At 26.2% G+C, this 13,230-nt stretch overlaps 1 protein-coding gene across 5 annotated transcripts in view; it reads left to right on the top strand.

Annotated features, from left to right (window-relative positions):
* Positions 1–13,230, top strand: part of LOC100200525 (cohesin subunit SA-2) — a 104,429-nt gene that overhangs the window by 47,733 nt on the left and 43,466 nt on the right. For all 5 annotated transcript variants that reach the window (XM_065788485.1, XM_065788484.1, XM_065788486.1 and 2 more), the window contains exons 18-27: positions 1,308–1,356; positions 1,527–1,630; positions 1,838–1,927; positions 3,835–3,924; positions 4,014–4,073; positions 4,164–4,232; positions 4,304–4,378; positions 7,847–7,920; positions 8,002–8,086; positions 12,358–12,438. In XM_065788485.1, coding sequence (XP_065644557.1) covers positions 1,308–1,356; positions 1,527–1,630; positions 1,838–1,927; positions 3,835–3,924; positions 4,014–4,073; positions 4,164–4,232; positions 4,304–4,378; positions 7,847–7,920; positions 8,002–8,086; positions 12,358–12,438 — 777 coding nt within the window. The remainder of the gene's footprint in view (positions 1–1,307; positions 1,357–1,526; positions 1,631–1,837; positions 1,928–3,834; positions 3,925–4,013; positions 4,074–4,163; positions 4,233–4,303; positions 4,379–7,846; positions 7,921–8,001; positions 8,087–12,357; positions 12,439–13,230) is intronic.

The following is a 13,230-nucleotide window of genomic DNA, read 5'->3' as shown; positions in this document are numbered from 1 at the left end:
GCTCAAAGCAAGATGAGTTGCTCCTTATCTTATGTTAGTACCTAGTTGAACTCTGATACCAATTAAATGCAGGCTCTGAAACTCAAAGTGAAGCAACAGTGTCTTTAGCATGTTGGTAACATTTGCCTTTCCATGTCTCGGCATCCAAAATAAGGAAGTTTCAACTGAGCCTGAAGTTAACGAATAGTTGTATTGAATCATATTTGTGTTGAATGATATTTGTGTTAAATGACTAGCTGTCTCACTAACATCATCAATATTAATTTACACAATAAAAAACTATTATCTTATGTTTCCAATATAATCCTTCCAATGTGTAAGTGCCAGCAAGTTTCACAATATCCTTTGCAAGCTATGTTATTTATTGGAAATATAATTTATATCTGCAATGTTATAACATCACCACAGGATAATGGTTTTAATTATATTGGTTTAATGGAGCACACCTTTAAAGGTTGCTGGTACAAACATAAAAACTCTTTTTAAAACAAAAGTAAAGTGAATTCTACAGAAGTTTCTAAATAAATATCTAGGAAACCAAAAAAAAGATATTTCGTGAAAAAAGATCTTATTCTTACATGAAAAATTATTGATAAGGCAGGGCCATTTAAACCTGGATGAAAGTTGTGTAATCTTTGTTTAACTAAAAAATACCATATCATTACTTCATCTTTGACACTATTGAATAGACGAGATAAGCTAGTATCAAAATAACGCCACTAAAACAAATTTGTTATATGCAACTTTAACGTTATCTAAGCTAACACTGTATCGTCTTTTTGTATATATATATTTTTTTATTGTTACGATTGTTTGCAACATCTGATAATCACTTCATATATATATATATATATATATATATATATATATATATATATATATATATATATATATATATATATATATATATATATATATATATATATATATATATATCTGTGTGTGTGTGTGTGTGTGTGTGTGTGTGTGTGTGTGTGTGTGTGTGTGTGTGTGTGTGTGTGTGTGTGTGTGTGTGTGTGTGTGTAGGAGAGAGAAAAATGGATAGGTATATGTACACGCAAAAATATTTTTACACTTTATGTTTGATAATTAGTTAAGAAAGTTATTTTCAAAAAGAAATTAAATTCTTATTTTTATTTATAACATTGGTAGAACATTGTATGAGTCTTTTATTAACAATGATTGTTTCAATTTTATTAAAACAAATAGCAACATTTGTTATTTTTTAAATTGTTTTTTAAAAACCTATTACGAAGAATTTTTTTTATAGTTATTTTCAAGAACTTTATTTTTTTGATTTTATGAAGGATTGGAAAACAATGACAAGTATGCTTCTTGATCCTAATCCTTTAATAGGTAATTTTGCATTTAAAAAATTTTTTTTGGTTAAATTTTTTTCCAACTTTTTTCAAAAGTATTTTTAGTTGTGATTTATTATGTATAAAAATATAAAAAATTGTTATTAAAAGAAGTAAAAAATTTTGGGTAGTTCTAAAATGATAAATTTATTAATATTTTTTTTAAAGAACTTGAAGATGAGGAGGAGAGAGTTTTAATAGATATAATGTGCTCAGCTTGCAAACAAGCAGCTGAAGGCCTACCTCCTCCAGGAAGAACTCTCAATAGAAAGGTATTTTTTAAATTCTTTGTTACAAAAGTATGTTTATTTTTTATCTTCATTTTCAATGTTTGTTTTTTTATGCAAATTCACCTCCCTAGGCCCTCTTTGATTGTAATGGCATTACAATCACTCTTTTTTTTATTTTATTTTTTATAGTATTATTATCAATGTTATAACTTTTTCTTAACCCTTTGAATAAATACTTGATAATTTTAGTTGAGCCAAAAAGAAAAAGAAGCAATTAATGATGACAGGAATGCAATAAGCAGCCATTTTATGGAGTACTTGCCTAAATTTTTAGAAAAGGTTTGTAAATTTGCCAAATTTTAATTTTTTGTTACATAAGTTTTATTTATTTTCTAATATATATCATCCCTTAGCTTACAACACTGCTTAAGTCGAAAATTTAAATAATATTTTTTGTTCATGAAATAATTCAAATTAGCCACAAAAAGAGCAATTGAGTCTGGTGAATTTTGCAGGAGGTAAGATTCAACAGATAAAAAGTTTCTTTAAAGACCATAAATATTTGTCAAAGATAAATTGAAACAATTAGGTTGTGCTGATGGTTTTTTGTGTTTAATTTTTTTAGTTAGTTTAGTCATGATTTAAGTTATTAGAACACTTGACTCAATCACAAATTATACATGACACCCCAAACAATAAGCTACATAGTTGTCTCAGTCTTGCTAATTAACCCAATTCTGTAACAAAGGGTTCCTATATGGCCTCAACAATGCATACCAAAAGTACTAATAAGAACATCCATGTGTCCAACATGGCACTGTTAATACTTTGATATTTTACAGCTTTTGATGGAATCAGCCTCTCTGGGAGCTACTAGAGAGTTTGGGAAGCCTTACTACCAGTTGACCTCAGAACGGGTAAAAAATAACTTTTAAAGTTGTATCCTCATTAAGAGATAACAGAAAAGGTTGCCATAGCCACTATCATAGAAGCAAAAGTAACCCATGAGTAGAAGTCAAAAAGATCTAGCATTCATCATCCTGTTTCATCACAATTTGACATCTATGCCAGCCTAATAGATGGTCAACAGAACATCTCCGCTTACCACTAAATTTTTGCCTTCACAAGACACTAGCTGGATGCAATTAACATCTGCCCAAGATAAGTATTTTTTTTATAGAAAAACCATCTCTAGGTTTACTTTACTCAACCATGAGCTCAAAGGCAGGGGAACTTTAAGTCAAAGTTTACTTTTCTTAGCCTTTGCCTGGAAAAGCAAATGCTAGAATGCAGATAGTCCTGAATTGTATGTTACCAATACCAGGATAATCATGATGATCCTGAACCTTAAGTAGTTTAAAAAAAGTTATTTCTGCAGTATTCTAACATTTTGCTCAGATGATTTTGAATATGCATTAAAAAACAACAACATTGATCTGATAGATTATCTGGAAATTGAGGTGGACAATTTGTCCACCTTTAATTTTCAGTATTCTATCAGATAATATGTAAAAAAATATTTTTAATTTTATGTTTATATATTCTATTGGTTGTGCTTAAATATTTTTGAAGTTGCAATAAAATTTGAATTTGAATTGCAATAAAAATTGTTTAGTAAGCTTATTTCTCATTTTTAATATCACTCATTAAGAAAACCGAAGTTAAAATAAAGTTTTTGAAGCTATTTTATTGTTTTATTTTATACTATTCAATGATTATCCTTTTTTATGGATTTATTCTGATTTTCAGATACTTCTTTTATTTTTTAGTTCTTTATTAGATTACATCTTGTTGTCATTCAGTTTTTTCATTCTTTAAGTGCACATCTTATTTACACTTGTAAACATGTTTCAAATTCATTCTTACAATAAATGACTAATATTCCATTTATTTGGAAAATTATATGTATTACTGATAAAAACTTTCATTCATCTAACTAAGTAGTGGTTGAGCACTGCTCTATTGACATGGTCTCTGACCTTGAAGAGGTGAATGCAGTAAAAAAAACTCTAGTCGCCATTATGATCTTAGGCAAGTAAAATTATTGAAAAATAACTCATTCTAAATTTTAATTTTATTATAACAATAATATCTAATTATAGATACTGTTTATAAAGTTTTAAAATAAGTTTAATTTTTTTTAATTGTTGTTTTGTTTTATGATTTATATAATTTGCTCCCTCCCTTTTTTTTTTTTTAATTTTTTTTTTTACTGTTTTTACTTTACTGTTCATTTCTTATTTTAGTATAAAGCAGATGTAGTCAAAACCAATGAATTGCTAACAATCCCACAATATTTTAGGCTAGATGTTTATGCTGAAAAGAGACTAACTAAGGTAATTTTTTTATTTTTCGAATCTGTTCTTTATATTAGCTTTTAGAATTGATTAAAAGAAAATGTTTCAATAATAGTATTTTAAATTAGCACCTGGACGCTCTTCTAAGCCACATGGAAGACATAGTACTCAAGAATACAGACTCCAATGTAAAAATATTATTGTTATATAGTTTTATATTTTAAGTAATAAATATTAAAGGCGTTTTTGCTTCTAAATTATTTCTTTTTTCTTTTTAGCTTTTGTTGACCTGTGCACAGACATATTACTACTTAATAGATACAGATTTGGGTGTCAGGCAAAATGCTGTAATATTTATTTGATGTTATTTAGTTCTAATTTTGATTGATATTGGTGTATCTGAATTATTTTTTATTAGGAAATCTCCAAAAATAAGACATTAGATTGTGTTGTTGAAAAGTTGCGCAAAAGTATTGCATTTGGCATACCTAATGTGAGCCCTTAGATTAAATTTTTTTTCTTTGTAATTTAAATTTTTATCAACTTTTTAAAAAGTTGTGCAAAAGTATCATGCTTAATGTAATTTGTATGTTATATCCTTGGTTGTGTATTACATCATATTTTGTTGATTTAAAAAAAAGTAATAAAATCATATAAAAGATGAAGAAAAAGAAAAAGATGAATATTCACTTGAGTGACTCCAAAGTAATGAAGTTTTCATGTGATAAAATATTTTTTTTAACTTAGTTTTATGATAAATTGAACAAAAAATTTCTAAGGAATATTTAATCTTAAGAACTGTTTTAATTTAAACTGTTTTAAATTTAAATTAACAGTTTTTTAAGATATTTTAAGGTATAATAATGTGTAAAACCATAAATTGCTTTATTAGAAGTTTATTCTATTATCAATAACTTAAAACATATGTGTAAATACAATATTTAGTAGTGGTATATATTGCGTGTTTAGTAGCAATGTTTATTGAAATTTAATTCTTATTGAAAACTATAGAATAAGTATGAGAAAATCTAAAAAGGCAAATTCTTAAAATATCTTTTGAAGTTATTTTTAGATAATTTTTTTATAATTTATTGTATGTGATATTTATATGTTGTAAATGATATATTATTATAATATATAATAATTATAATGATTATGTAATTATATAATGATGTAATTATATAATAATGATGTAATTATATAATAAGTATTTTTCTTTTTTTAATTTGTTGAAGTTGATTGATTTATTGAAATGTTAAAAAAATCATTAATCATGAGATCATGAATTAAGCATACTCACATTCTAACCATTTATTTTAGTTTTACTTCATTTCTATTTGTTAATGTTGTTTATGTTGTTAATATTGTTAATGTTGTTAATGTTGTTATAAGCATACTCACATTCTAACCATAAAAAAAGTAAGAGTAAAAAGCAAACATAACAATATCTAAACCACTTTAATTAGTCATAGATAACTACTTAATACATTCATGCTGACAATGAAACACGTGTTATTTTTAATTGTTATTGTAAAAAGCTATAAAACAACATAAAACAATCTGCAAAGTTGTTTTAAAAATATAAAGAGCTTGTGTTAATGTAAAACAACTTCGTGACGCTGTTTCGTGCAGTTTATAATCATAATAACATAAAACACGTTTAAAATAAAAAGAAGCAAATAAATAAAATTGTTCTAATTAATAAATTAAAACATTACCATCATAAAACTTCATATCTATGCAAAAACATGCCTATAGACCATATGAGTCTATTGTCCCTTATTTCTTCAAATTCTTTTAAAATTTTCAATTTTTTTTTTCAATTTAAAATTTCAATCGCAAAATTATTTGAATAAGAGAATTTTAAAAATCTCAAATTCTTTTGTTCAAATAGGTTTCTTTTTACATAAAATTCCTAAAAACAACTTGCGTATTTATAGAAAATGTTTAATCTTGATATCGCTTTAAATAAAATAAAAATATAAAAAATGGTGTCGTGTTTTTCATAATCTATTCAACTAGTTTTAATAAAATAATTTTTAGGTAGAAGCTTATATTATGTGTTAACATATAAATAAAAACATTTGTATAGCTAACTTTTGTGAGTCTTTGAGGATATTAAGTATATTAATATAATTGATAAGTTAATATTTGAGTAACTGTAAGTTACTGTTAAGTAACTGTAAGTTATTGTAGTAACTGGTTGTTTTGATTTAGTTTATAAGTAAATTTACTGTGAAGTACCTTATCTATCAGTAAATCAAAGTAAATATAACTTTAAAAGGTTCAAGGTCGTTAAAGCAAAAAGGTTGATGGTTTCTATTAGCATTGATTAACTAATAGAAAAGAATTAAAAAAAAATGAATTAATATATATTTTAATATACTTCAATAAAAATAAATAAATATATATTTTAATATATATTTTAATATACATGTACTTTAATATACCATATATCAAGTTGATTGCATCTGCTATCGACTTGATGTATGGTGTCTAAGATATATAAAATACAAATTAGCATCATTGGTTATATCTCTTTATTGTGCTCGTCACTTTCTTACTCAAGATACTATTCTTCATCTCTATAAATCTCAAATTTTTCCTTGTGTGAAATACTGTTGCCATATCTGGGGCGGATCTTCCAATGATGCTCTTTCTCTTTTAGACAAGGTGCAAAAATACATTGTAAACATATTTGGACCTGCTCTTGCAGTCAACCTCCAACCATTATCACATAGTCATATTGTTGCTTTTCTTTCTCTTTTCTATAAATACTATAATGGGCACTGCTCTAAAGAGCTAGTGTCACTTGTGCCATCTACTAAAATCCATTCTCTTATTACTCGTCATTCAATTAAGTGTAATCATTTTACTGTGACTGTTCCTAAGTGCTCCAAAAACTTTTATTTGTCTAGTTTTTTTCCTCAAACATCAGTCCTTTGGAATTGGCTTTCTTCATCTTATTTTCCTGATTCATTTAATTTGCTATCTTCTAAGTCATCTGTTAATCAATATCTTGCTCTATAAATTTCATCTTTTCTCTTCGAGTAACTTCTAACTCTAATAGTGGTTGCTTGCAGCCTCGTTGGAAGTGAAGATGTTGAAAAAAAAACACTTAAAGTAGTAAAATTAATAATATAAAATTGAGGATAAAACAATGATTTAAATTATTATTAATAAGTTAATATGGTGCAACGCTTTAAAAGATAAAAACCAGGCTGTTTTGTTAAAAAAAAAAGAAAATTTAATGTCTTTTCCCTTTTCAACTTTTCGCTTTTACATACCTTTTAATACCTTTTAAAATTTTATTGGCTTCTTTACAGCGATTAAAAGTAATTTGAATTTAAAATTACTTTACTTTGAATGAAAATCTCTGCAAAAGAGCAAATGATCATGCTTCTATTCAAAAGAAGAAAAAAAAATTAGCGTGGCGTACTTTATGACAAAAACATTACTTTTACGAATTGCCAAAAAAAATGCTAAATTAGAAAAAATGTAAATAAACAACCAAAAAAAAAAAAAAATCTTTTAAACTAATCGCGAAGGTGTGAAAAGCAATCGCGATCACGTGTAGTGAATAAATATTTTTAAAAAATTTAGGTGGAGAAGAATTCAAAAAGTATATCTAAAAATGGTTTTAAAAAATTGCAATTGTTATTAATAAAAAAACAAGAATAATATGATTCTTGTATATTGATTTATATATATTGGTGTAATAATGTATGATTGTTGTGTACACATTGGTTAAGATGCTGATGATGTTTTATGAGCTGTCAATATAGCATTGCTTAATTTTACTTTCAAAGAAAATTATTTGGTTTTTAAATTAATATTACATATTAGATTAAATATATTTATTGTCAATAAATTAACATTTTAACATCATTGTTTTGTTGATTGATTATGAAATTGTTATACCATCTTTTTTGAAGTATATTTCTAATTATAACTTTGTTAGGATGGAGAGGATAAAAAATCGCAGTCATACTTTAATGTTGTAACAAACCTGAAAAAAATAGATGCATTTAACAGGTAAGTTTTTTAAAATATTTTTAATCCGATTTAAGTTTGTTAATATTTTTCATAGCAATTTACTTTTTAAATGTTTATTAGATATCATGATCTTTCTGATTGGGATTTATATGAAGATATCAATGCCATAATTGATCAGGGTATAAACGGAAGTGTTGATGAAGAGGTACAAAAACATTTTTTGTTGTTTATTAGTCAATGCTGTTTTTGTGAGACAGAAAATTTTATCATTCTCTTCCTAATTTTATCCTTATTTCACTTATTATTATTTTTGATATTATTATTATTATTATTATTTTTACTATTGTTAATATTATTGTTATTGTTAGTATTAATATTTTAGTGTTAATGTTTGCTATTTAAATCACAAGTCAAAAAAAGTTTGCTTTATTTATTTTGTTTGATTTCTTTCATTTAATATTTGAAAAATTATGATGAAAAAAAGATTTAGCCAAAAATTGGTTATACTTACTTTTGTTATCTATAAATTGCTATTGAACAATTTACATAATTGAAAAAGTTTCTTTTTTATATTATTTATATTATCATTTTTGATCACTAACGAAAAAACTATTTTAAACATTTTTTTAATTCAGACCAACTGGATTTGTTGAAACAGAAAGAGTTTCAATGAAGAAATTAAGGTCTGGCAAACTGGGTTAAGTGAGATAATAATCAGACCAATTCAATTAAGTAATGAAATAACTTCGAGATTTCATTACTTAATTGAATTTGATTAATGAGACAATTAAGGTCTGGGGTAAAGAATTTGAATAGAGATTTAGACATGAACAATAGTTCATTTTATTATGGTATAAAAATTAAAATTTATTTAGATGTTTTGATGTGCTGATTTTGATTTACCATCTTTGAATTGTAAATAGAATTCTAATTATAAGAGTGCCTGCAATAGACAAAGTGACAGTTTCTGGAATGTTTTTAAGAGTGTTAGCTGACACATGTAAAAAAAAAAAACATTCCCAATGAAATTATACATTAACAAATATATTAGATGTAGTCTTTATAGCCTCTCCTTTTTGTATATCTAATTTGGTGTGTATTTTTGGTACCTAGTTTGTGTATCTAGGTTGGTATGTCCTAAAGGAAAACCCAAAGCGACCATCATATTTTAAGTTTTAATTTTAATTATCAAGCACATAATAATTACGAAAATGAAAATATCATTACAAAATGGCTCATGAAAAGTAACTATGATAAAAAAAAATAGTCACGAGTTTGGTGAACTTAATACTGACCAGTGTTACAAAAGATTTATCAAAATTAATGAAGATGAATGCAAGGATTTTATACTATCATTCAATTAAAGAACAAATAAAAGCAGAAGACCTTTATGGATAAATAAAAAGTTCAAACATAAAATTTAAACTAAAAGTAATCTAAGGTATTGATATCAAGCTTCTCATTTCAAATATTTAAATCTAAAGGAAGAATATAAATTAAAACATTAATGAGTCAAAAACTTCTAAAGATTGTAACTAAAACATATTTAAAAAATAGCAAAAGAATTATAAAAAAAAGTTTATAATTATATTAACAGTGAACTAAAAGCAAAAGTAAAAGCAAGTAAAAACGAGAACAATTTTAATTGAAAATGATAAAATTTGAAGCAACAGTGAAGTTATTGCTAACTGATTGTATAGATTTTTTAATTTTGTATTTATAAAAAAAGCTTAACTAAGAAGCCTTCATTGAAAGTATGACAAAAAGTATGCCTAACCTCGTTTATTGAGGAAAACAAAAAAAAAGAATCAATTTAAATGTCCACAAGCCTCCAGTTATTTTTATTAATGCTTATTCAACTCCCCAGGGCTGAGAAGGCCACTGTAGTCAAAGAGACTATTATAATTATGGTTACAACCTCTCTCAACTCAATAACTCCGAAACACAAACCTTGACAAACAAGGCCGCTGCACGGAGAAACAAGTTGAGCGCGGCACTACCAGAGTGAGGATCAAACTCAGAACTTCTTGCTTATGAGCCAACCGCTCTACCACCACACTGCTGTACTAGTGGTCTACCACTATAGTGGTAGAGCACTAATTCAGCACAGATTTGTTAAATGAAAAATTGTTCAACTTTTTTGAAGTATTAGATACAATAACAAAAATGCAAAAAAAAGGAACTTAAAAAAAAAAAAAAAGCAAATATGCAGAAGTTGCGTTTTTGGATTTTCCTAAGGCATTTAATTCAAAAGTTATTCAAAACTGTTCTTAAAGCTGAAATCATTTGGTAAGAAAATTATTGCAATGGTGTAAAGCTTTTTTAGCAAATTGTAAACAGAGAGTTATTTTGGGACAAAGTCACAAGGGTCAGTTTCAAGACCTAGGTCTCTTTCTATTTGTGTTATATTTTAAACAATTTAAATTAGAAAAATCACATTAAAAAAACGGTAGACAAAGCAAATAAAAAATTGGGTATGTTAAAATGTTATTTTTATTAAACCTTAATGGCAAGAAAGAGTCGCAGCACTTTGTTTTATAAGATAATGTAAACGAAAGTGTATGCAAATATCTAACGTACGTAAACTTCAAATTATGTGATGTTAAAACATACTTAAACATAATCAACTTTTACAGTTTTACTTTTACTTGAAAATTGCATTGCGTCAACCTCTTTAATTTTTGATCTACAGCATTTACTTCCATTAAAAAAATTTTTTATATAGTTATAAAATTTCGATGATCAATGTGCCAGCATGGCCAAGTGGTTAACGCGCTGAGCCTCTGAACAAAAAAGCAAGCTGATGGTTTGAACTTGCCATGCGGCGACCTAAACTTTTTCCGCACAGTAAGGGGGTTAAAAAAGTATGTTTTATATAAAAATATAATTGAAAATTTTAATTTTATACTTAAATTTTATTACCATTTTGTTAAATTAATTAATTTTTAAAAATAACTAATAGTTAAAGTTATTTAATATTGATACAATAAGGAAATTTAGAGTTTTACAGCTATTTTACCATGCACCCATTAAACATTCTAAACCGAGTGCACAACAAGGACAGAGTTTAGATAACCATCAAAATAGTATTATACTCCATTATCTTTTGGCTTTACATTCTATTTGGCTGATCCCTAATCTAAACTTTTAAATAAGGGATTGTCCATAAATTATGCAATGCTAAATTTCTCTAATAAACAAAACAAAAAAGATCAAACTTTTTCCTCGCAGAGTCGTATGTTAAATAAAAAATCAAAATAGCTCATTAAGTTTAATGAAAATCGCCACCCTAAAGAACTGAAGATCTCCTTCTACTTCTTTAATAATAAATTTAGCCTTGCATAATTTATGGGCGAGCCCTTAGTGTTTTATAGTCTATAGTTTTTAATGGTTTAAAATCTTAGTTTTGCTATACTATTATAAAACAATATTGCTATTATCGAATAATAATAAACTGCGATACTATTATAAAGTTTTTGACAAAAATATTGCTATAAATACAGCAAGATTGAAAAATTTTCAATATTTATAAGGGGATGTCTTTAATCCCCCATAATGACACTGGTGACAGTGCACTAAACCACTGAGCTATCTATGATATGCGTTTAGGAGAAAAACAAACCTAATTATAAATCTCTTATAAGCTCTAGGTATACTGAAAGGGTGCCCATGTTAATTTTTTTGCTCTTAAAGCAATTTTTTTAAATGAATTATTTTACATAAAAATATTGAAGTAAACAAATAATCGGTATAGAAATGATCGGTGTGAAATAGTTAAGTATAGAAATGGTAGATTTGGTAAAGACCCATATTTTATGGGTCTGGAAAGCTAGGATATATATTAAGGAAAAAGTATTGAAAAAGTTCAGTGTGGAATAGACTTACAAAGACCCATATTTTTGCGGGTCAGATCAGCTAGTCTATATTATTAAAGATATAAACATAATCGGAAAACTTCAACTGAAAACTACAAAAATTATTTTTTCAAAGGAAGTCAGTTAAAAGCAAATGTTAAAAAAAAATGGACTTACAAAATCTATGAAATAGAAAGGAAAAAGACAATTATATCCAAATGTAAAAATTCATAAACAAACATAACATTATTAATTGACATCATAAATAAGAAATATTAGACAAGCCTACCAGAGGTCACCATCTAAAATTGAGAAGGGGATTAGTTCAAAACATTTTACCAAGGCATCATTTTTTCACAAACTGTATATTATAAATAATAAAGTTGTCAGTGCCACATCAATAATTGATTTTAAAAATAAACATTCAAAATTTAATTAAAAACAACTGTTAAAATTTAAAATCTACAGTTGTTAGATTCTTTTGAGTCTCTTAAGTATCAATTTTTATGTTATTGGTTTACTTATTGTTTTTTGAATCGGTTGTTTTAATGATTTAGAATCTGTGTTACATAAATTAACCAAACAAATTGTTTATTTTTATATATTTAACTATTTTAAACAGGTTTTGCTGTTATCAATTAGCATAATCAATATGACTTTACTTATGTCTTTTACAAGTATTGATATTGACAACCCAGATAAGGTTTGAGATTTGTTTTATATTTTGTTATGTTTTTAACATTTTCATGTGTTTGAATAGTTTTTCATTCAGACAAATGAATAACATAAAATGGACATTTTGTACATTGTTTGTTCAAACAGACATCCTATTCTTTCTTGAGCTTGTTATAACTTGCATTGTGAAGTTATAGGAGTGTAAGAAAGTAAAAAATAAAAGGATATAAACTGCAGCTCCCCTTTATAGTTTTGGCCACTTAGTAAAAAACTAAAAGAAAAAACTTTAACATTAAAATTAACAGAACAAGTTTATCATTTAGTTAATGGTTTTTGTTTACTCTTTATATAGTTTAAGTCTTATATCAGTCTTTTCTCTATTATCAGCAAGATCTTTGACTTTTAAGCTAGGTTAAGGGCTATTGCTCTTGACATATTAAAGTTTTTTAATAAATCTAGCATACTAGACTCCTCCATAAGCTTTTTTCAAATGATCTATCTGGATTAATCTTCTTCATATGGTATCTCCATAGATTTCGATCTTGAGACAGGCAGATGATCTCAAGTGTGATCTCTCATCTTTAACAATTGGGCTGCAGTAGCTTGTGAATTTTAGTCCAAGCAAAACTACTTTACTGCTAATAATGATCACGATGTTGGTTATATTTTTATATTGATGAATGGAAACACTCTTACCCAGTCCTGTAACTCACTAGTTCCTCTAACTGAGTCTTCTACTTTATATCTTTTTGGATTATCATTTATTACTGACCTCTCACAGAAACCTTATACACAATTCATCATAAAGTTAGCATTGCTA

This window comes from Hydra vulgaris, chromosome 01 (genome assembly GCF_038396675.1).
Source record: "Hydra vulgaris chromosome 01, alternate assembly HydraT2T_AEP".
Lineage (NCBI taxonomy): Eukaryota > Metazoa > Cnidaria > Hydrozoa > Anthoathecata > Hydridae > Hydra > Hydra vulgaris.
Note: the sequence above shows the minus strand (reverse complement) of the source record. Positions and strands in the feature narration are given on the sequence as shown.